At 38.5% G+C, this 23,729-nt stretch overlaps 2 protein-coding genes across 2 annotated transcripts; one reads left to right on the forward strand and one right to left on the reverse strand.

The window, feature by feature from the left end:
- Positions 1-3,219: 3,219 nt before the first annotated feature.
- On the reverse strand, positions 3,220-9,648 carry LOC143855049 (protein CYSTEINE-RICH TRANSMEMBRANE MODULE 13-like). The gene is made up of 3 exons (XM_077365218.1): positions 9,468-9,648; positions 8,712-8,880; positions 3,220-3,447 (listed from the first exon to the last, which is right to left on the reverse strand). The coding sequence occupies exons 1-3, from the start codon at positions 9,517-9,519 to the stop codon at positions 3,402-3,404; spliced, it is 267 nt and encodes an 88-aa protein (XP_077221333.1). The 5' UTR covers positions 9,520-9,648; the 3' UTR covers positions 3,220-3,401.
- A 5,797-nt stretch (positions 9,649-15,445) lies between these two features.
- LOC143854737 (elongation factor 1-delta-like) lies at positions 15,446-22,477 on the forward strand. The gene is made up of 8 exons (XM_077364845.1): positions 15,446-15,601; positions 18,831-18,946; positions 19,064-19,180; positions 19,254-19,347; positions 20,252-20,375; positions 20,633-20,746; positions 20,978-21,139; positions 22,128-22,477. Coding segments are annotated over exons 2-8 (699 nt in total). The 5' UTR covers positions 15,446-15,601; positions 18,831-18,860; the 3' UTR covers positions 22,130-22,477.
- Positions 22,478-23,729: the final 1,252 nt, after the last annotated feature.

Consider the following 23,729-nt stretch of genomic DNA (forward strand, 5'->3'; position numbering starts at 1 on the left):
TAGAAGAGGTTACCTGCGCCTTTTATTTTGATATTGATACTCCTTGTGTTTCCTTTTTGTAACTAAAATATTCTACAAGAGAAGTGTTTAGGATTGCCAATTTTAAAGCAAGGGAGTTCTTAACACACAGTCAGATGGAGGTTTGATAGGAAATAATCCCGTTTTCTCGACATTGTCTGAGGCAAGTGCCCCAACCGAACATGGCCTAAATGATGCTAGATGGGTCAAGGGCCTTTGCATGGATCAACAGAGTTGATCATGTACCTGAAGAAGAAATGAGAGCCAGTTGATCATGTGTGAAGGGCCTTTGCATGTATCAAAATATGTTTGTGCTGAAATCATCTCCCTTCATCAATTTTGAATCTTTAAAATTCAGAGAGGTTTTTCATTGAGACATACAAAATATATCGAGCGTCTTCATGTAATTGGAAGAAGAATTTTGTGCAAGTAGAGAAACTAACACTATCTTCTTGTATAACCCATCCATGGGTCTAATTTCTGCTCATTTCTAGCACTTCCAATTGCTTGAATCAGGCAAATAAAGCAGTCTTTGGATACCATGTTTCCAATGCTTTGGGTTGCCGAATCAGACGGTGGAATCAGTATTCTACTCTGATTCCACTGTTTCAGTACAAAAAAAACAATGAACAGAATCGAGGGTCAGAAATGAAGATGGTTGATCTCAGTCATATGTGATACTCGAGAACTTAAAGATACGCTATCCATTGGCAACATATGTGACTGGAAAGAGGGTGAAAAAGGAAATATTTACGAGTTTTTATATGATGCCCGACCGTCAAAATTACAAAGGCAGGGTGGCAAAACCCTGCCCCTTGATTTTTTATCTAAGTGGGAAGTCAAAAAAGATACTTTTACCAGGATCAAAAATCAAGGGGCAGGGTTTTGCCACCCTGCTCTTGTAATTTTGACGGTCGGCCACCATATAAATTCTCAATATTTACATTATAAAAGAAAAAATATAAATATTTTCAACCAAGAATTAAAATAGGCAAAATTGATTTTAGATAAAAAAAAAAATGGTGATGATAAATTTGATCCCTCTATTGTCAGAAAGCGTTAAAGGCAGCCACATATCCTCCTTTAAAGGGGTGTGAATGTATCATCACCTGATAAAAAAAAACTTAGCTTTCAAAACAAATTAATAGTGAAATAGAAAAGGAAGATGATATTTTCACTCCCCCTGTATCACATGCACGCTCCCTTTATAATGTGATATTTTCACTCCCTGCATTACATGCACTCTTTTTGACGTCAAATCACGTAATAAGAAGAGCGTGCATGTAATGCAGGGGGAGTGAAAATATCATCTCCCATAGAAAAATGGCTTAGAAAAAAGATTGTTGAAAAGAAAAGAAAATCGCGACTTACATTTGAGGGATTTGCTAGGGTCCACCGCATAAAGGCATTTCGCATATGGTCTGACACATGTCAGACCAGCCACCGCTGAAAAGTGAGCTTGTGTGGCTGGTCTGACATGCGACATACCATCTGTGAGACTCCTTTTTGCGATGGACGCTAGCAAATTCCTACATCTGAAGAAGGGAATGCAAAAAACCTAAGAGGAACGGTCTTCTCTGTTTCTCTCATAGAACCTTTTATCCATTATTTATGGGTTCTTTTTCTTTGGGCTGCATCTTATAGCCTCATGATGGGTATGGAATGTTGAATACTCCCTCTTTCCAAATTACTCCTTTTGCCCATTGCTCTTGGTTTCTTTTTCTTTGGGCAGTTCGAGAAATTGCTGGGTTTTTCTTTTTGGGCAATTGGAGAAAAAAGTCATTTTGAGCTTTTAAAAATTCATAAGAGATATTTCTTTAAGAAAGACTAGTTTATAGAACCTCCAAGAACATATTTGAATTTCCTAATAAGAGATAATTGAGGGTCTTCATCTAAACAGAGGAAGGATTTTGTAAGGGCAGTGATATTATAACACATCTGCCAATCTGATCTGCATAACATTTTTCAATCCTTCAATTGGGAAGACAAGAAAGCATTTGAATGACATGTTTCCCACACTTGTTTGCATTGCAGGAAGTTTTGGGAAAAGTTTGGAAAGAAGAAACCCATGCATGGTTTACAGGTGATTTGCATGCATCCATAGGGATTAGCCCAGCCCTAAAATGGGGTGGGAATACACTGTCATATATATTTCTAAAATTTCCTACTTTTTTTTACATAGGAAAAAAGATAACATGAAAAAACCCTATTCAATTATTATTTAGAGGTGAAAAATAAATATTTACATTCTGAAAAAAGAACTGCATAAACATAGACATTCTTGAAGTAAATCTTAGAGAGAGTTCTTAAAATAACCAAATTTAATTTCAGAGGAATGCTAGATTCACAGGCACCCTTGCAAAAAAGGGAGTAAAGGGCGCCCTCATTGGTCAATTTGCATTTAAGACAGTTATGATTGTAATTTTTTTTGCCATCTTAAATGGAAATTCACCAATGGGGGCACCCTTTACTCCCCTTTTTGGAAGGGCGTCTGTGAATCTAGCATTCCCCTTAATTTAAAATCAAATGAATCATGTTAAAAAATAATTAGTGTGAAGAGGGAAATAAAGTCTAAGAAATACTTTTTTTCAAAAAGAAAAAGGGAAATGTTATCCGCACTACTGTATTTTTATGAGGGCACTCCTCACTTTATTAAAAGTACGGTATGGCCCGCACCATAGAATGATCCAGGGCCACAGCCTAAATAGGTTGTGCCCCAAAAATTGTTTCCATAGGTTCATCCTAACCCTCTGATCCATAGAGGGTTTGGATCAACCCTCTAGCATTCAGATCGGAGGGTTAGGATCAACCTATGGAAATGATTTTTGGAGCACAACCTATTTAGGTTGTGGTCCATCAAATGGACGGTTTGGATCATCCTATGATGAAGTCCATACCGTACTTTTAATAAAGTGTGGAGTGCCCTCATCAAAACACAGTAGTGCTGATAACATTTCCCAATAAAAATTGGTGAGTTACATATGTTAGCATAAATACGGGGGAAACCTAGGGGGAATAACCTCTCTACTTCTGTGAGCATGGGAGGTAGTAGAATTCACACTTTCTTAGAAACCCCAATCCCAAACAAGTAGCTCCCATACACCATCATCTTTTGTTATGTTTATCATCAAAGAACTAGAATTCCATCACATACAGAAGAAGCAACTGAGATTTTCAAAGATGAAAATGGAAACATGGGAATAAACAGAGAAAGCCCAAAAGCCATTAAAAATCAAAGATTACATCACAATAGCTAATTGCTATAAAATCCATCCATCCATTCCCAAGAGTTTCTCCCACCATAAGCAGGGTATTATTTCCAAAAGCTATAAAGATTGGAAAACACATTACACTTTCTTCATCCAATCTCTGCTCCCACTTTCTCAAAAGCACGCATCCAAAAGGCAGCAACAGCAAAGGGCAGCCAAGCTTGCATAAATCAGCAAAAAAAAAGAATAAATAAATAAAAACCCACCAAGAAAAAAACATAATTACTAACATTTTTTTTAATGATAACATAATTATTAGTGTATTCATTCATATCTATATTTTTTTATCCAGCGCTGAATTTACATCTCTTTTTTATAGTTGCAAACCCTCTCTATCAGTTCCTTAAGAATTGTTACAGCACTTTAATGCGAATAGATCAAACTATAGAGAGAGTATGCAAATAACAATACCCAATTTAGAAAGAAAAAATAAATACCCAACAAGAAAAGACATAACTGCTGGCACATTCATATATAAATGTATATTTTTATCCAGTGCTGAATTCGCTTCGCTTTTCATAGCTGCACCGCTCCCTATTATAAGTTCCTTGAGAATTGTAACAGCCCAATAATGGAAGTAGTTTAAACTATAAAGAGAGTATGCATATCAGTGCCCAATATAGAAAAAATAAATAGAAACCCACCAAAGGAAAAGCATAATTACTAGCATATTCATATATAAAATCTACATTTTTTATCCAGTGCTGAATTCACTTATGTTTTTTATAGTTGCAATTGCATCCCTCTCTATTATCACTTGCTTGAGAATTGTAACAGCCCAATAATGGCAGTAGTTTAAACTATCAAGACTTGTGCATAAGACAGTACCCCATATTTAATTACCCACAAAAGAAAAATGCATGAGACAACAAATCCATCCAACTGGTTAATGGAAGCCATCTAAGGCCCTGTTTGTTTTGGACTTTGAGAACCGATTGTGAGTCCAAAACTGATTACTGGACTCAAAATTTCCAACTGGCCAATGGAAACTTGGATTTTGAGAACCAATTGTGAGTCCAAAACTAATTATTGGACTCACCATCAGTTCTCAAAATCCAAAACAAATAAGGCCTAACTTTGCCATTTCCAATGGAAACATTACGATTGAATTGAAAACACGGTGACAAGAACTTCTTTTCTGCATTCAAGATCTTCCGTGAAGATCGCAAAGATTTTGGTAGAAGTATTAAAGGTTTGGGAAGGATCTTCTGGGAAGATCGTAAAATTGGAAATATTGATGGGGGTGTGAAACATGTAAAGGGAATGGGGAATAGTTTTTGGTTTTTTGTTCTTTCAGGAGCTATCCCCTAGGTCATCATACGATGTACTTATTAAGGGACTCCTTGTCCCTTCACTACGTAATCCACGTATGATTTCAATATATATATATATATATATATATATATATAGAGGAAAAAGAGTATACGCTTGAAGCTCATTTGAGAAGGTGCGCTTGAAGAGAGAGATGTGCTCCCATTGGCTGCTTTAGTGGGCCCACTGGGAGAAGACGAAGATGAGGGAACGGCGTTACGGAGGGTGCGTCTTGGACGTACCCTCGAAAAAACGAAAATTGTAAACCCAAAAAACCAAACCGTACTCTCTTCTCTCCCTCTCTCTCTCTCTCTCTCTCTCTCTCTCTCTCTCTCTCTCTCTCTCGTATGCTCTGAAAAACCCAAGAAAAAAAAAAACCCAAGCATCCACGGCAGAAAACCCAAGCATCCACATCATCTTCTCCCATTGGCAGAAAAATCGCATACTCTTCTCTCACTCTCTCTCTGTCTGCAAGAAGCAAGAAAAAAATACCCTCGTACCTATTTGAAGCACCGACGACATCATCTTCTCAACGGCAGAAAAATCGAACCAGGTTAGTGCTTCCTTCTTCATCTCTCTATTCCTTTTTTTTCTTTTTTTTAGCAGCCCTTTTTCATATTATTTTCGACGAGACAAATCTTGTTGGGTTTTCTCGTTTTCTTCAAATAGGGTTTTCAGCAGACCTATTTTCATCTTGTTAAATTATTATTTTTTGGGTAAAATAGGGCTGCTGAAAACCCTAAGCCTTTGATTTGGGTGAAATAGGGCTGGGGCATCTTGTTAAATTTGCAGAAAAGAAAAATCGTATACTCTTTTTCAGTTTTTAAATTTGAAAAACCGACGACATCATCTTCTCCCATTGGCAGAAAAATCGCATACTCTTCTCTCTCTCTCTCTCTCTCGGTCTGCAAGAAGCAAGAAAAAAAACCCTCGTACCTATTTGAAGCACCGACGAAATTCCATCTTTTAATTCCCCTGTAAGCCTTATTAAACTCATCTTTCTTGATTTCTACTTAGTTGTATTAAGTAGCCTACATGCCATGCTATTTGTCGCGTCTTTCTTAAGGGGCCCCTTAAATGTTGCTGCTGAGTTCCACCTATGTTCACCTACACTACTTCTTCCTTGTTTAGTTGTTTAAATTTGAACCAGGGCATTTGAGTGCTTAAGAAAAATTATTGTACATAAGAGTAGAACAACTTCACTAACTATTGCTTCTTCTAATAGTGTTTTGCATTGTAAAAAGTAATGAAAGTTTTAAACTATATAACAGTTCTTAGTCATGCACACATTCAAAATTTGCGAATCAATGAACCAAATAATAGTGATCCAAGCCTACAAGATACCTAGAAAACATTGTTTTGTAGGCTTGTATCACTATTATTTGGTTCATTGATTCGCAAATTTTGAATGTGTGCATGACTAAGAACTGTGATATAGTTTAAAACTTTCATTACTTTTTACAATGCAAAACACTATTAGAAGAAGCAATAGTTAGTGAAGTTGTTCTACTCTTATGTACAATAATTTTTCTTAAGCACTCAAATGCCCTGGTTCAAATTTAAACAACTAAACAAGGAAGAAGTAGTGTAGGTGAACATAGGTGGAACTCAGCAGCAACATTTAAGGGGCCCCTTAAGAAAGACGCGACAAATAGCATGGCATGTAGGCTACTTAATACAACTAAGTAGAAATCAAGAAAGATGAGTTTAATAAGGCTTACAGGGGAATTAAAAGATGGAATTTCGTCGGTGCTTCAAATAGGTACGAGGGTTTTTTTTCTTGCTTCTTGCAGACCGAGAGAGAGAGAGAGAGAAGAGTATGCGATTTTTCTGCCAATGGGAGAAGATGATGTCGTCGGTTTTTCAAATTTAAAAACTGAAAAAGAGTATACGATTTTTCTTTTCTGCAAATTTAACAAGATGCCCCAGCCCTATTTCACCCAAATCAAAGGCTTAGGGTTTTCAGCAGCCCTATTTTACCCAAAAAATAATAATTTAACAAGATGAAAATAGGTCTGCTGAAAACCCTATTTGAAGAAAACGAGAAAACCCAACAAGATTTGTCTCGTCGAAAATAATATGAAAAAGGGCTGCTAAAAAAAAGAAAAAAAAGGAATAGAGAGATGAAGAAGGAAGCACTAACCTGGTTCGATTTTTCTGCCGTTGAGAAGATGATGTCGTCGGTGCTTCAAATAGGTACGAGGGTATTTTTTTCTTGCTTCTTGCAGACAGAGAGAGAGAGTGAGAGAAGAGTATGCGATTTTTCTGCCAATGGGAGAAGATGATGTGGATGCTTGGGTTTTCTGCCGTGGATGCTTGGGTTTTTTTTTTTCTTGGGTTTTTCAGAGCATACGAGAGAGAGAGAGAGAGAGAGAGAGAGAGAGAGAGGGAGAGAAGAGAGTACGGTTTGGTTTTTTGGGTTTACAATTTTCGTTTTTTCGAGGGTACGTCCAAGACGCACCCTCCGTAACGCCGTTCCCTCATCTTCGTCTTCTCCCAGTGGGCCCACTAAAGCAGCCAATGGGAGCACATCTCTCTCTTCAAGCGCACCTTCTCAAATGAGCTTCAAGCGTATACTCTTTTTCCTCATATATATATATGATTTCAATATATATATATATATATATATATATAGAGAGAGAGAGAGGAAAGTGTTGGTGAGCTTAAGCGCCCAATTGTTAGGATGATCCAAAGCATTCATTTGAAAGGCCCTTACATAGATGGGGTGTGTACCAAAAATCAGCTCCATAGGATCATCCTAACCCATCCATTTGTGGAGGTCAAAATGGACAGACATTATTTGTCCACAAATCTGCCCATTTTTGTCCTCCACAAATGGAGGGGTTAGGATGATCCTATGGAGCTGATTTTTGGTACACACCCTATCTATGATAGGGCCTTGCAAATGAATGGTTTGGATCACCACAGAAAATGTGGGACCCATGTGATTGGGGCGCTTAAGCTCACCAACACTTTCCTCATATATATATATATATATATACACACATACACACACACATATATATATATATATATGTGTGTGTGTGTGTGTGTGTATGTGTGTGTGTGTGTGTGTGTGTGTGTGTATGTGTGTGTATGTCACTTTTCAAAAAAAAAAAAGGGAAAAATACACTTAGACCCCTGTGGTTTCTGACACATTCAACTTAACCCCTACTAATGTTTAAAAAGTTACAAGTAGACCCCATGTGGTTTCAATTTGTGTAAGGTAGACCCCCTCGGTTGACGATTCGTCCACAGATTGAAGGGTTAGGATGATCCGATGGAGCTGATTTTTTAGGCACACTATGGCAAGGCCCATCAAATGAACGCTTTGGATCATCCAAACAATGTGGGCCCACTGTGTTTTTGGTAGTGTTTGGATTCGGGTATGGGCCCACATTGTTTGGATGATCCAAAGCGTTCATTTGATGGGCCCTGACATAGATAGGGTGTGCCCAAAAAATCAGCTCCATCGGATCATCCTAACCCTTCAATCTGTGGACGAACCGTCAACTGAGGGGGCCTACCTTATACAAATTGAAAACACATGGGGGTCTACTTGTAACTTTTTAAACATTAGGGCTTAAGTTGAATGTGTCAGAAACAACAGGGGGTCTAAGTGTATTTTTCCCAAAAAAAAAAAAGATTGAATCGAAAACACCCGTTAACACCCGTTATTCTGTCACCATGCAAAAAATAAAATATAATAACCCATTATTCTATTAAGTATGTAAGTGGGTTGATGATGTCGCATTACAGCCGTAGATGTTTAGCGGCGTTCTTGAACCTCGGTAAGAACTCTTTTTTTGTTCTACTCAAAAATGGGATTTTGCGGCCCCCTCACGCTATTTGACTCCGCTCGTGCATGTTAGTAATTATTGCATGACTGCTGAGGTGGCATTCTTGTCCTCTCCTAATTTTTCCTTAACTCCCTGTTAGTAATTATTGCATATTGGTAATTAGGTAATTATTGCATGTCTACTGAGAGGCATTCTTGACCTCTCTTTATAACTTTCAAGCCAATCGGATCCAGATCGATAGGTTCTCTGACACGATCCAGCAGAAGATTAAGCTACAAAATATAAGGAAAGACTGAAAGAATAAGAAGCTTACCATCCTTCCATGAAAGAAGGGCCACTGCTCTGTGGCGGCGGCTGCTGAGCGTATTGTGGAGGGTACCCTTGCGGCGGGTATCCCTGAGGAGGGTAGCCCTGTGCGTAGCCTTGCGGAGGGTACCCCGGTGGAGGATACGCATCTTTAGGATACCCTTCTGGAGGATAACCTACAAAAAAAGAAACCCACAAAACCCATCAGATCAATCAGTTAGAAAACAAGAAAAAAAATCAAACCCTAGAAATTACAAATCCAAAAAAGAAAACCCTAGAATTTTTTTCAACAATCTTTTCGATCAAAACCCTAGAAATCTGGCATTACCTTGAGAAGACAAGAAACCCAATAAAACGAATCAGATCCATCAACCAGAAAACAAGAAAAAGACCAGACCCTAGAAATTAGATATCAAAAAAACCCTAAAAAATTTTCTACAATCTTTTCGACCAAAACCCTAGAAATCTGGCATTACCTTGAGAAGACAAGAAACCCAATAAAACGCATCAGATCCATAAACCAGAAAACAAGAAAAAGACCAGACCCTAGAAATTAGATATCAAAAAAACCCTAAAAAATTTTCTACAATCTGGAAATCTGGCATTACCTTGAGAAAACAAGAAACCAAATAAAACCCATCAGATCCATCAACAAGAAAACATGAGAAAGACTAAACCCTAGAAATTTGGTATCCAAAAAAAAAAAAAAAAACCTAGAATTTCTAGGAACTTTTGGATCAAAACCCTAGAAATCTGGTATTACCTTGAGGAGGAGGAACGCCAACCGGGGGTTGCTGCTGGTTGTAATAACTCATATTGGTGAGATGGGGTTATGGTTTTTGTGCATAAAGGGGTTTTCTAGACAGAAAAGATAATAGAAGAATGTATTTGTGTAGATGAGAATGGAGTTTTATAGGGAAGGAAAGAATAAAAACAAGGTGACCTTCGCTGGATGCAATTAATAGGCTCTTACTTGGTGGGACCCGCGAGCAAAGTATAAACATGAACCGGAGCGGAGAGGGTGAATTTGAATTTAAACCAGAGATTTTATATGGTGTAAGCCGTTATAGTCCCGTATTTTTCAAAAAGTACTGTACGGACCACATCATAGGATGATCCAAACCGTCCATACGATAGAACACAACGTATCTACGTTGTGCCCCAAACATCATTTCCAACTTGGGTGGTCATGTCCTTTCTTTTCTTTTCTTTCCCCATTTTGGGTGGTCTTGTCTTTTTGGGTTGAGAGTCCTCTTGCCCTCCTTTGTGTTTATTTTGGATCTCCCCTTCTGTTGGGGGTTTGCCTTTTGGCTTTCATGCTATATGTCTCTTTTTATTAATATATCCTGTATGGGTCTGCCTAAAGCTTGCCCATTAAAAAGAAAAAAAAACATCATTTCCATAGGATGATCCTAGTCCTCCGATCTATAGAGGTTTCCATAATATGTAGTTCCTCTATAGATAGGAGGGTTGGGATCTTCCTAACATAAATATTTTTTGGTAACAACCTATTTACGTTGTGTTCCATCACATGGACGGTCTGGATCATTCTATAGTGTAGTCCGTGCAGTACTTTTAAAAAAATACAGGACTATAAGGGCTTACGCCGTATAGCAAGAATTCACAGATGCAACTTTTACTAAAAAAATAAATATGAATCAACCCGAACCATACCCATTTTAAGGTAAAAGCTCAACCCGAATTCCTAAAAATTGACCCGTGTTGTACCCCTTTCAAACTTGTAAGGGAGATATATTTGCCCCCGTTTCTTCTTGAGGCCACGCCCTTGTAGTGTAAAAAGATAGTCATAAATACTCTAGAACAAGGTGGCATAGGGAAGAAAAGGGGGGTGAATATATCACTTCCCAACTTGTATTCATGCAAAATACTTGAAATATAGGCCATTTCTCCAAGTGGTGTGAGAAGGGTGGGCAGTTGGGAGAAAGAGATATTTGAGAGGGCAGGAATGAAGTCGATGTGACATCAAAAGTGGAGTTTTTTGTTTCTTAATTTTCCAGGCTTTTCTTGCCCTCTCCTCATTGAGTACCTCTCCTATGTCGGAAAACAAATCCCTCTCCCGGCCTCCCTCCCCACTTGAAGAAGCTAATTTATCATGAAAATAAATTCATTGGGTACGTAATAATTAAGGATTTGCTAGGGACTTTCGCAAAAGGAATATTTCAAAGAAAAATTATTTGGAATGTGCAGCTTCCTTAATTGCACTAGCTCACTCAGGTGAGCAACAAGCCGTTGGTTGAACTAATAGGGGCTCTAGCGCAACTTGTGAAACAAAGTACATTATGAAGTTTTAAATCCATAATTTGTTTAAAATCATTGTCCATAGGGTTTGTCAGTCTTCTCTTAGGCCAATGTCACACCTCATTGGCAAGCAAGTACCCAAACGAACTAGGCCACACCACATTGACCAACGTTTACAGGACCGCAATCCCAAGTGCGCGCAAATATATAATCAATCGTCCTCACCCCGAAATCCATTAGTGGTGGCCTATGAAATCCATCGTCTATGGGAAAGGACACAAATAACCCAGCGAATCCATCACTGGGGGGCTCGAGCTACGTTATGGGGTCCATCTCGACCATGGTCTATGTGATCACGTCCAGCGTACAGACCCGCTGGCAGGTAGTGGGTACCAAGTCGGTGAAATACAACTCATACTGACAATTCCATACCAAGACTGGGGTGAGTCTCATTTTGAAGATTATATTAAATTTTAGAAAACATATAGGTCTAAGGTACTTAGGGTATCTTTCAACCCCTTCTTCTCGATGTATCTAGATTATCTTTCAAATTATAAGTCAAGGGGATTTTCCAACCCGACCAAAATATTATTCGAAGGTGTCTTTCAATCCCATTTAGGATACTATGTCAAAGGTGTTTTTCAACTCATATCGAGTTCAACTTTTCAATCCATTTCAATTTTGGATATTATAATCAACTAAAAACTATGTATTTTGATTTCCAATGTGAAATATTCTTTTAAAAAAAAAATTATGCAATTTATGGATATCATATATTATAGTCAACTTTATTCCCTTACAAATATTTGTTTCCATCCATATGCATACCTATGTTATTTCCCGAAAAGACAATCAAGCAACACACACCCACAGTTTCACAAGGCTCCCATCTCATTCGAGAAGGTAAGCATCTATGGTGGTTTTCTATAGTTAATGGCTTTATTTACGGAAAACCATTCATTTTCCAATATGGAATTTAATTTTCCCTCAAATCTTGCCAAAGTAGCAGCATTGCTTAGACGTTTCCATGCTTTGAGACTCCGTTAGAGAGAAAAGCCCTCCCTTTAATCGTTAATCAAGGTCATCTTTCTAAATGCCCCTGTCTCTCTAATATTACTTGGTAAGCCTCTCTTCCTACTGGTTTCAACTCAAGGAAAAGATGCCCATGTAGGCTAGCAATTTTGAAAATTTGTATCCAAAATTCAATTTAATTATAAGTTAATTTTTTATAACGACACCCCCATACAAGCATCTAAAAACTTATGCCCATATGTTGATAAAGACACCTTAAAAACTTGCTAACTTGGGGCCGGGTATTACAGCTATGAATTTGTTTATGGTTGTAGCTTTTTAAGGGAAATGATTTCAGCACTCCATTGTTTTGATAAGATGCGCGCAACATATTGTCGTTTAGTATTTAAAGGGCTTATAAGAGCTTTTTGAGAACTGTAAAATCCCTCTGACAAACTTTAAGTGCTAGATGATAAGATGCTTCACGCATCTTTCTTTTCTTTTTTTTAAAGATGACACATTTCATTGATATTAGAAAAGCATTGGGGACCATGAGTCCCGTCCTGCAATACAAGATATCAATAAAACTAGACCGGGCATACCCAAAACCAGGGAAGGGAAACCTAACAAAACAAATTCAACTACAGTAACATTTTTCTTTTTTTTTCCTTAACCATGCCATTGGCAGACTTTGCTTCGGGGCCCCAAAAGCATCTCTCTATACTAGCAGTTCTTTTTACAAGCCAAAGTCCATTAATCTTGTTAGCATTCATTTTAACAGAACATCAAATGTTCGCCAAAGACAAATACGCCCAAAAAGCTCCTTATCCATCTTAGCATTTTTCCAACTCCACAAGAAGAGATTTGATTTCTTCAAAACAAGTTTCTTCTTCTGAAACTTGGTCTGCTTTATTTAAAGTCCTACTCTCCGAAGCCTTTCCTCTTAAGATCTTTTCTTCCAATTTTTGAATCCCTGCCTCTTTCTTCGCTTCCCAGTCCTGCTGCCTTTCTCTTATTTCGTCCATCATGAACCTGACGAAGAAAGGGTATTTATGCATTGGCTTATGGGATTCCTTCACGTTATAAGTCCAGATAAGCTGAAAAAGACTTCCATCCTCCTATTGCCTTCTCTTAAATAGAGTCCATTGTCTCTTTATGAATTCACCAACTTTGTTCCTAGGAGTTGGAGAGGATTTTGATGTTCTTCATTGTAATTCATGCCCCTAATCCTTTGTAGAAAATCCTCCAGTTCCAGTTGATCCGAAGGACGCTTTCTTTTCTGACTCAAGCCTACCGGGGGAGAGGAAGGGGTGGGAGAGGGTTGTTTCTGATGTTTCATTTTCCTTACTGTCTAGGACTGGAGTGATTTGCTTCCAAAGTTCCTTAACTTAAAGAGGTAACCGCCTAATAGAATCAAAAACCACTTACTAAAACCAATAACCGCCCCCATATCACACGAAATAGGGGGGCCATACTTGATTTGAAAGCATTTATGGAGCCCGATACACTCTTGACCAAAGATACTACCTTTTCGACTTCCAAAGATAATAAGACAAAAATTCCTATATTAATGTAAGCATCGGTAGAAAGCCCTAGCATGGACTCTGACATGCTTCTAATCATCCCCTTCAGATATCCCAAGGCACCATAAAATATCTACTATAAGTGATGATAGCTACATCCACCTTTATAAGGAACGCCTATCCTTATTGTCCTTTCCGATGATCACAATTTAATATCTCAATTTTGAGTTCCCAGGTTGAAGCGTACATGACTGACTTACTTTTTGAATTCCCAAAAAACTCAATCCAACTATAATTCATAAGATAGCTCATAAAGGTAAAGGCCTCCGGGACTAGTTACCCAATCACGCATGGGCCCCATAGGTCTACTTGGAGGAATGCTCGGCAGGTACCCCTCCATTGATTTATTTAACAGGACAGAGAAAGGGAGACGGGAGGGCAAGGCTAATGTGGGAATACTAAATTTCCTATGGGATTTGAAATTTGAATTCAACAGAGAGGGACCCACAAGGACAACATTCTTTTTGCTAGGCAACCTCCAGTCGGACGACGCCTGGTTTTCACTCCCCTCCGGTCGAACCAAGGGCACCTACCGAAAACCAAAAACACTGGGACGAGTCAAATATGGCAATTCTAAAGAGTTCGGCGATGGATAATTAGAGGTTCCATGGGAGTCCAAGGATTGTCCCATGTTAAAATCAATACCTATAGTAAAAACCTCATCCAAGACCCATAGGAGAACAAAGGAAGAGAATTTTCATCTGGGGGCCAAAATTTTAGCCGAAACAAAGCTCATACACTGCCTATGTTCTCCCTCCATCCTTACCTCCAAGACCTGACCAAAGATACTTCCCAAAGCTTCCACAGTTGAAGTTGCCCATGCATGTAGGGAGATTCCATAAAAGTTGACCCAGGGTTCATTTCTCCCTGATGTAATCCCGAGACCAAGTTGAGAGGGAAAGTAATTGGTTGCCACATGCTTCCCCTCCTTTGGCCGGATTTGAGACGCCTGATCTGTTGATTCGAACATAAAGAGGATCTCATCCTTTGCTAACAAATAGGGGCATGTAAGGGACGTAATACTCCAAAAGCTTTTAGCCCACAACCATAGCTCATCTAGAGTCCCGTTTGGGTCATTCCTTCTACCGACCAAACATGCTTTTAAGATATTCATTCAATATCTCACTTCCTTTCCAGCTACCGATAAGGACGGGATCCTCTTTTCTCGTTGGAAGGAGATTTCTCTAGAATCCGGCCATGATTCCCCCTCACCATTGGCGGTGGCCCAAGATTGTTCATTGACAGGTCCGGGAGGAAGGGGGTCCGATTTCTTTCTTTTCTTTTTTAGCTGAGAGCACCACCGGCATTTCGTACGCCATTTGAAGTTATGATAATGACAATGTGGACAAGTCCAATCTCCCAACCATCTTCTCGGAATCGCCTTGGGGGGGGGGAGGGGAGAGAGACTATTTGGAGCAGATTTCTTTCTCCACTCAAATCTCTTCCTCCACTCATGATTCCCCCTCATCTACGAATCCCTTTATCAAGTTACGGAATGGATAGTCCTTCGCTTCACGCATCTTATCAAAACATTGGAGTCCTGATATAATTCCCCTTTTTTAATTTGACATTATGGTTGTAAAACATATATTGGGCCCACTAGTTTTTAGCAAATTGAGATGTATGTTATATGTGAATCTTTATGAATTTTTTCTAAAGGATTCATTTAGCCGACTCCAACTAGTTTGGGACAAAAGGCTTTGTTGAGTTGACTTGAGTTGAGTTAAGTTGAGTTGAGATGTATGTTATATGTGAGCCCAACTAAACACATTGTTTTTTATTTCCGTTTAGTTTTTCTAGGTTTATGGGTAACTAAACAAAGGTTTTCCTTGCAGTTTCGTTTCCTTTCCTATCCATTTTGCCACATGAGTTTCCTTTCCTTTTCTTGAAAACCAAATCAGACGTTTTTTTTTTCCATGGAAAAAGGCACAAACCCATATAAAATCTCCTCCACGATTAGGGTTTATGTCTCTCTTTTCTTCCCAGTTGTTTTCTCCAAACACAAAAGTAGCATCTCCCTCATCGCCCTTCTCGCAAAACACAGGTACTCTCTCTCTCTCTCTCTCTCTCTTCTATATGGGGGTTTTCTGCTTCTCTTTCTGCAAAACCTAGGGTTTTTTTTCTTGTGCAAAGATTTGGGTTTTCTGCTTTTCATGCAGAAACACCTGGGTTTTTTTTTTTTTACTGAGATTAGGGCGTTTTATGATGCATATAAGATTAGGGGGTTTTCTTTTTCTATGTATAAGAAAACTGTTTTTCAATTAGGTAGCTGTTATCCAACTCGTGTGAGGGTTTTTATTGGGTCCATCTCTGGTGGTTCAGTACAACCTTTTACAATAGTTAAAAGATATGAACACCAAAAAATTTTGAATTCTTTCAGTGACAAGCTTTTTGTTATCAGTTACCATAGCACTTGCTTCTTAAGATTTTTGTAGCTAAATGGTTGCTTAACAATAATTGTGTTAACAGTTGCTTAACAATAGTCTCTGATTTTTTTTCATCTAGATGGTTGCTTACCAATAGGTCTGTTAATTCTTACTCCGGCAATGGTTCTTTTTGTTTGAATTTGTGGTGATTTGAGGCAAATTTGGTTGACATGTAGGACTTGACTCTGTGCATGGTTTCATTAAGACGTCTTTGTTGATTTTTGCTTGCTGATTATGAATATTGGTTATGCACCTGACCATTGTACCTATTGGTTGTTGATTGTGAATATTGGTTTTGATTATGATTAAAACCTCTTGATTGGTGGGAATCAAGTTAGTAAAGTTTCTGTCGAGTTTCTACGCAACTGAATGCATCATTATATATATTTTCTGTTTACATTCTATAGGGTTTCTTGGCTACTGAATGCCCATCTCACGGATTTTTCATTACATTTTCTTTTCCTTTATTTTGCATTTTGCCCATAGTTTCAAAACTACCCTGCGTCATCGTGGACTCCCCGAGTCGATTCCCTTTTATCCAGGCCGTGTTCTTGTCCGAGTCCGCATTTTACCCTACAAATCCAATCAAAATTTTTTCGACTTTCCCGAGTTATGACCATGTCAACCGATTTCTCAGCTGCATCAACGAAGTACTCGGCTGCGCCATGCAGAGTCGACTAGGATCTGTGTTGGCCGTGTTTTGATCCGCATTCAAGTTTTGAAACAGTGATTTTGCCACATCTGTTTCCTTTCCATAGAAAACAGCTGAACGGAAAACCTAGGATTTGCGTTGTCCGTGTTTTGATCCGCATTTGCGTTTTGAAACACTGATTTTGCCAACCATTAAAAAAAAAAACACTGATTTTGCCACATCAGTTTCCTTTCCTTTCCGTAGAAAACAAATGAACGGAAAACCCATTTTCTCGTTTTTCATTTTTTTTTTGTTAAGTTACCTAGTGAAGTTACTAGGCAGCTGGGCTACACCATTCAATACCAAGATCAAATCACAGATGAGAGCTTGCTTTAGTTTATTATGATATCCTTTCCTGTGGTCTGTATATAGAGGAGAACCATAAGGATATCCGTGTGCAATTGAACTTTTGAACTTGATATTTGAAGGAGCCATTTAATGCCACTACACTGTACATCTTCTTTTGTGTGTTTGAAATTTCATCACCATCTTCTCTCACCTTGTCCAAACTAGTGTGAGGCAATCTTTGTTGCTTATGATTGCATGTCGTTAAGATATCTTGTTTTGTCTGCAACGTATTTTGATCTTCAACTGATATTCATATTTCATGTCCTGTTTCTTTTCTTCTTCTTCTTCTTCTTTTTTTTTTTTGAATGGTATTTCATGTCCTGTTTCTTCTTTAGTTTTTCTGGTACTTCAGCACAAATTTTGGTCCTTAGGATTTGATATTTTCAATCTATATTCGGAATCAATGCAGAACAGTGAGTGACCATAAGAAGACAACTGATTTTTCTCTTTAAATGCATTTGACCCTTTTATAAATGGTTGTCCATGTACTGAAGCCAGATCTGAGATATCTACTGTTTACTTTATGAGACAAGTGCTAAAACTTATTCATCATTTTTTGCAAACTTGAAAGTTCAGTTAAGCTTGCTGATTTCCAAATTTGACTTGTTTAGTCGTTCTTTGACAAGTCACTAAAGTAAATATTTTGGAGAAGTCGGGAGAACGGAAAATTTATAACCAATAGGGGAATGGGAAATTGCTGGGAAATGGGAACTTAAATTGGTTGAATTTAGCCTTTAAAGAGGCGGGTTAAGTCAATATTTTTGTTATGTTTATCGGGCATCCTTTGCTTTGATCTGGGCTTTATTCTTTCTTTCCTTGGTAGTGTTAGGATGCCTGAGTCTTTCAACATCTTACTGTTGAATAGGTCAAGGGTGGAAAGGATAAAGTTTCCCTGTTAAAGCCTTTTTTTTCTGGAAAAGTGTTTCCTGTCTATCAAATAGGTCAAGGGTCATCAACTCAACAAAGCCTTTGTCCGAAACTAGTTGGGGTCGGCTAGGTCAAGGGACATGCTTTGGCAAAAAATCTGCAAAGAGGATTATTACACAGTTTACTTAAGGAAGAAGATTGGTGTGTGTGTTGTGAAGTTGGATGGTATGCCTCTTCAGATATCCCCTTTAGAATTTATGGAGTTATTGGTGAGGACCCTAATGCCAATGTAATCAAGTATCTTGAGCTGACCTGCTAGACAGCTAGAGTGGCAAGGGATTGTCAATTATTATCTGTTCTGTGCAGACGATTGAATTAGATTGCGCCATTTTTTATGGCTTTTAGCTGTGGCCCCACAAGTTTGTTGCTTGATATCTTTTTGCTTCCTTTGTTGGTTGTCTAGCTTGTGGCATTTATAACAACTATAGCTCTTGGATATTTTTTGTTTATTTTGTTCTGTTCTATTCGCGTCTTCCATGAAAGCATCCTTCATGCTATTTCATCCAGAAGGTTCATGCTTTAGTGGGTATTCACTGTTTGTTACCTACTGCAACTGAGCTGCCCATTTAGTTAGGCGTTATTCCTGGCTAGGATTGAATGACTTTATGTATGTACACATACATATTTTTCTCATATATATATATATATATATATATATGTGTGTGTGCGTGCGTGCGTGCATTGGAATCTGATTATTAATTGCTTGATTTGATAATTGAAGCACTTTGTGCTTTTATGTGTCTGTGTGTCTGCGTGTTTGCATTGGAATCTGATTATTAATTGCTTGATTTGATAATTGAAGCACTTTGTGCTTTTATGATGGTGCTGGTTTATTAGACATTAATGATTTAAGTTATGCTCTTGCTCTTTGATGACTGCAGGAAATCACCCAATTATTATTGTTCTTAGACATGGCAGTTACATTGTACAGCCTTAACTCGGCTTCTGGCCTCAAGAAACTTGATGACTATCTTCTTTCTCGTAGTTACATTACTGGGTAATTCAGTTTCCACCAACCATATTTCTTTTTTTTTTAATTGTCCCGCCCCCCCCCCCCTTTTCCTCTGTGCAGTATTCATTTATTATTTTTAATTTCGTTTCTGATCAATTTTAGATACCAAGCTTCGAAAGATGATATCACAGTCCATGCAGCTCTTTCTGGACCACCATCATCAGAATATGTTAATGTGTGTAGGTGGTTTAACCACATTGATGCACTTCTAAGGATGTGGTCAGTATCTAAACCTATTCCTCTTCATCCCCTACTTCGCCATGGCCCTAACTTTTATGGTCTGAATGCGCAGTGGTGTGTCAGCCGTAGGCCAAGGTGTCACAATAGAGGGTTCTGCTCCCCCCTCTGAGGCAGCCCCTTCATCTCCTCCTGTAGCCGACACAAAGGTACAGTTCAAGTGTTTGTTTTGTCACTACTCTATTACTGATACTGATTCTGATAATCATTCTGTTTTTTTTTTTCCTCCTTTTATTTCCTGTTTCATGTAATGGGGTTCAATTAGAGGACTCCTAGTCACCTGTCCTTGATTCCGGACCCTGTTATTATCACTGAATTTTGATTTTGGTTAATGAAGTTTTGTTCTCTTGCAAATTTCCTATTTTAATCTGCAATTCTACACTATACACTGAAGCCCAGCTAATGATTTATTAGTCATCTTACAACTGGATTCCCTTTCTGTTCCAGTTCCCTCACAATCATGAATCCCAGTTACATTCAGACATGCCCTCGTCTAATCTGGATTCCTTAAGGCAAATCATATCTGGTTTTCTCTTTTTTTTTTTCAAAGAGTTTATACAGCCATTTGTTTGGGGTCGCTCGACGATAGAATTTGCATTTGGCCCTTCTTCCACCTTTGGTTTTTTCTGGTCACTATTGTGAAATCCTGCAGCGCCGGTCCCACAAACTTTTAGTTGCGGGAGGAGCCAAGTTGTGGATTTTTAATTTTGATTATTTACCATTGATGAGTCATAGTACGCGTACCTATTTAGCTAACTAAAAGAATTATGGAAATGAGTCCAAATGGAGAGCAAACATCTGTCGATAAATGAATCTCACTATGATGAAAGTTAGTCGCTCTTCTTTGATAAAAAAAAGCTTTTCTTTTTGCCTTGGTATTGTGCTCGTGCTGTTGTTTTCGGTGATACTGGTCAGTTGCTTTGCGTCGGTTCACATGCAATTGTTATGGGTGCATTATTCTAAATTAGAAAAGGATTTAAAATGGGTGCTTTTTTCTAAATTAGAAAAAAGGATTTAAAATTATCATGTATAAACTGAAACTGTGTTTTCCAGGCTCCAGCTGTTGAGGACGACGATGACGACGACGTGGATCTATTTGGTGAAGAGACGGAAGAGGAAAAGAAGGCAGCTGAAGAACGTGCAGCAGCCATGAAGGCTTCCGGCAAAAAGAAAGAGAGTAAGTTCTTTATGTGATCTCAAAAACTTGCAGCCATAAACAATGGATTATTAATCCACAAGAAGATTGTTGTGGAACTCTGGAATTTGGGACTGGTTTGCCAAAAGAGGCTTAACACTATACCTAATAGCAATCATGTCCCTCGTATTCTTTGGAAGGATCTCTTACTCTTGAGTGTGCATTTTTGAGATTTTTTTTCTCATCTCCAGACTTTGCCTTTATTTGGATTGATTTTCTTTATGTGGTTTCATTATCAGGTGGAAAGTCTTCAGTACTGCTGGATGTGAAGCCTTGGGATGACGAGACAGACATGAAGAAGCTTGAGGAAGCAGTAAGAAGTGTTCAGATGGAGGGCTTGTTTTGGGGAGCCTGTATGTCCTCTCCCCTACTTTCTCATCTGCTAGATGTCTGGTTATCCATGTTTCGAATTATCTTTTTGTTATTTAACATGGCCATTGATGGTTTAGTTCTCATTTAGCACGTTATTATCTACCTGATCTAACTGAAAGATGCTCCTAAAATACCCATGTGAGCATGAACTTGTTTCTAGATCATTTTTTTCCACTTGCTGACTAATTATTAATTATGCTGAATATGTGTAGCTAAGCTTGTACCAGTGGGCTATGGCATCAAAAAGTTACAGATTATGATGACCATTGTGGATGACTTGGTGTCTGTTGACCACCTTATAGAGGAATATCTTACTGCTGAACCAGCAAACGAGTACATTCAGAGCTGTGATATTGCGGCTTTCAATAAAATCTGTGAGTATATATTTATATGCACAATTTCTATTATATACAGGATTCAGCAGTTTCCAAAATCTATGATATGGATACAAAATTCTCACGGGAATTCACAAGTCTTTTTTAAACTTTAAATAATCACGGGAATGACAAGAACAAAATTCTCAGGGAGACATAGTCTCCCATCCACAGTCAAGGAATAAAATATTTGAAGTTTAATGTTTATCTTCATGGTTCAGAAATGAACCCCTAGTATTGGGTCCTATTCCTATTCCAGATATGATGACCCAAGCTCTACACGGGACTTTCAACCATTGTCATGAGACTTTCTGTTATTGTTTCAATATCTTTTTCTTTTTAGGACCAACTTGAAGACATTTTGTTCTCTAGTGGACTACCTAACGATTGGAAGGCCGAAAATGATGGGCATTACTTCCCTTATTGTGATGAGAATGGTGTTTAACCTTAGTTGCATGGTTTTGTTTGTTTCGACGTTCAAAGCCTAGTCGACTACGGGCAAGTCAATAACTGATGTGGTTAGTTCTTTATTGATTTGGGTTAGTCAAAGGAGGATTTGTTTACTTGTAGTGACAACAGAATTGACTAGGGGAAGTCACTGTTTGAGTCGGAGTTTCGAGAGACTGGTTTCTTACTGATTCACACTGGATTCTACATGCCCCATGCTTTATGCGTCCTAACTCTAACCGTCTAGGGTGCTTCACTCTAATCTGGTCTAATAGATACAAAAAAGGTCCCCCCCCCCCCCCCCCCCCCCCCAACCCCCACCCCCTCCAAAAAAAATTTAAAAATTAAAAATTAAAAAAATTGGTCAATAATGTGGTTTCGGTTAATTTGCCACTGTTAATTATACCAAACCCTTTGATGCGCTCCTGCTCAATGATTGAAACCTAATTGACCTACTTTTTATGTCAGTTACTGTTATATCTTACAGCTTTATGTTATGGAAGGTGTTTGATTTTACTCATGTTATGCGATCGTCTGGCAGAGGTGCGGATTTGTTCGTGTTAAGGGAAAGATGGAGGAGTTGCTGTTTGCTCGGAGTTCCTGCTGCCTGCCTTTTGATTCTATCTTCTTTTGGAACTTTTATTTTTATTTAAAGATAATTTTATTATAATTGTGTGATCATGATCTCTGTTACTCAGGAGGATAAAATGTTGGCCATGATAATAATTGTGTGTCCACTAGTTATAATGAGAGAGACCATACTGTTTGGACCCTCTGGGTCATAAAATAGCTTATTAGTCACTTGTGCCTCCAGTGGAGGAAAAACCTTTCAAATTGGTTGGTGCAGTACAAAAATTAAGCTTGTAATAAAGGGTATTTTAGTCATTTAAATTAGGCGTAGATAAGTCAATGTAGATCTTGTGGAACTTGCACAATATACAGAGTTTGGCCTTTGGCTTTTACCTCAATGGACAATGACCGAGGGAATTACAAAATATACGCTCATAAGAGAGACAGGTAGTAATTAAACTGAGGGTAATTGTGTAGTCTTAAATTTTTAACAGAGGAAAGTAGACGCAATTTGTTTTAAGGATGTTGTGGCAATTAGCAAATACGAAATTCTTAGGGACTGTTAAGAAATAAATTTGCAAAACAGGGGCTAATCAAGAAAAATGGTGAGAAAGAGGGAGTTTTCCGATGGAAAAGGAGTATTTTCCGGGGCCTACAAAGAAAACACTTGGGCGGACAAGGTGAACTTGTGGGCCATGTTTGGCTGCCGGGATTATTTTTTTCATGATAAATCGGTGTCTCCGGAGGCTAGTGCAAGGGGAGAAGCAGAGAGATTTGAGAGGGCGCGACTGAGGGGAGCCTGAGAAGTGGCTAAAAATAGGAAAAAGTCAATCCAATTTTGAGTAGAGTTTTTTCTTTTCCGTTTTGCCACTTCACTTGGAGTCTGGAGACACTAGTTTCCCGATTTTTATCCGCTTCATCATCTTCACTTGGAGACACGTACTTATCATGAAAAAAAAAAGTCATGGTTGCCAAATGTGCCCTAAAGATCACAACTGAACAGCAGAAAAAGGGCCTGGTGTTGTATATCTCGTTCGCCATTAGAGTTCAACATGGCCCCGGCTCTATTCAGCTGATGTATTTGCTGCAACGGGGATTAGGAGCCCCGTCCTGCATTACAGAACATCAATACGACTGGTCCGGGCATACCCAGAACCAGGTAAGGTAATCCTAGAAGAACACCGTCACACCCAAAAAATTAAGGTTTCCTTCACTATACTGTTCAGTCTTACGTATATCTCATCAGATCCTTTAAAATCCAAGTTCTACTTCATAAGTTAACGCTAAAGGATTATAGGACTAGAAGTAGACCCACCCAAAAAGCTTTCAACGTAATACTTCCCTTTTTAATGTAAGAAAATGATTCAGGAGCTTAATATCCTGGACCCAAAACCTGTGTGTGAGGGGAGTCTGATATTTATCATCGAAAAAAAAACACTTTAGAAACAAGTTTGTCCTTGCCCACTAAATGGATTTGCTTTGGATTACCAGATCAACGGCTTTGACCATCATTACACATGTGCCATGGGTCCTCCCACTGCTGGTTCTTATTAGTGCCTGTTAAATATGAATC

This window comes from Tasmannia lanceolata, unplaced genomic scaffold, assembly GCF_043159265.1.
Source record: "Tasmannia lanceolata isolate RefF3 unplaced genomic scaffold, GAP_Taslan_0.1 ptg000020l, whole genome shotgun sequence".
In the NCBI taxonomy this organism is placed as follows: domain Eukaryota; kingdom Viridiplantae; phylum Streptophyta; class Magnoliopsida; order Canellales; family Winteraceae; genus Tasmannia; species Tasmannia lanceolata.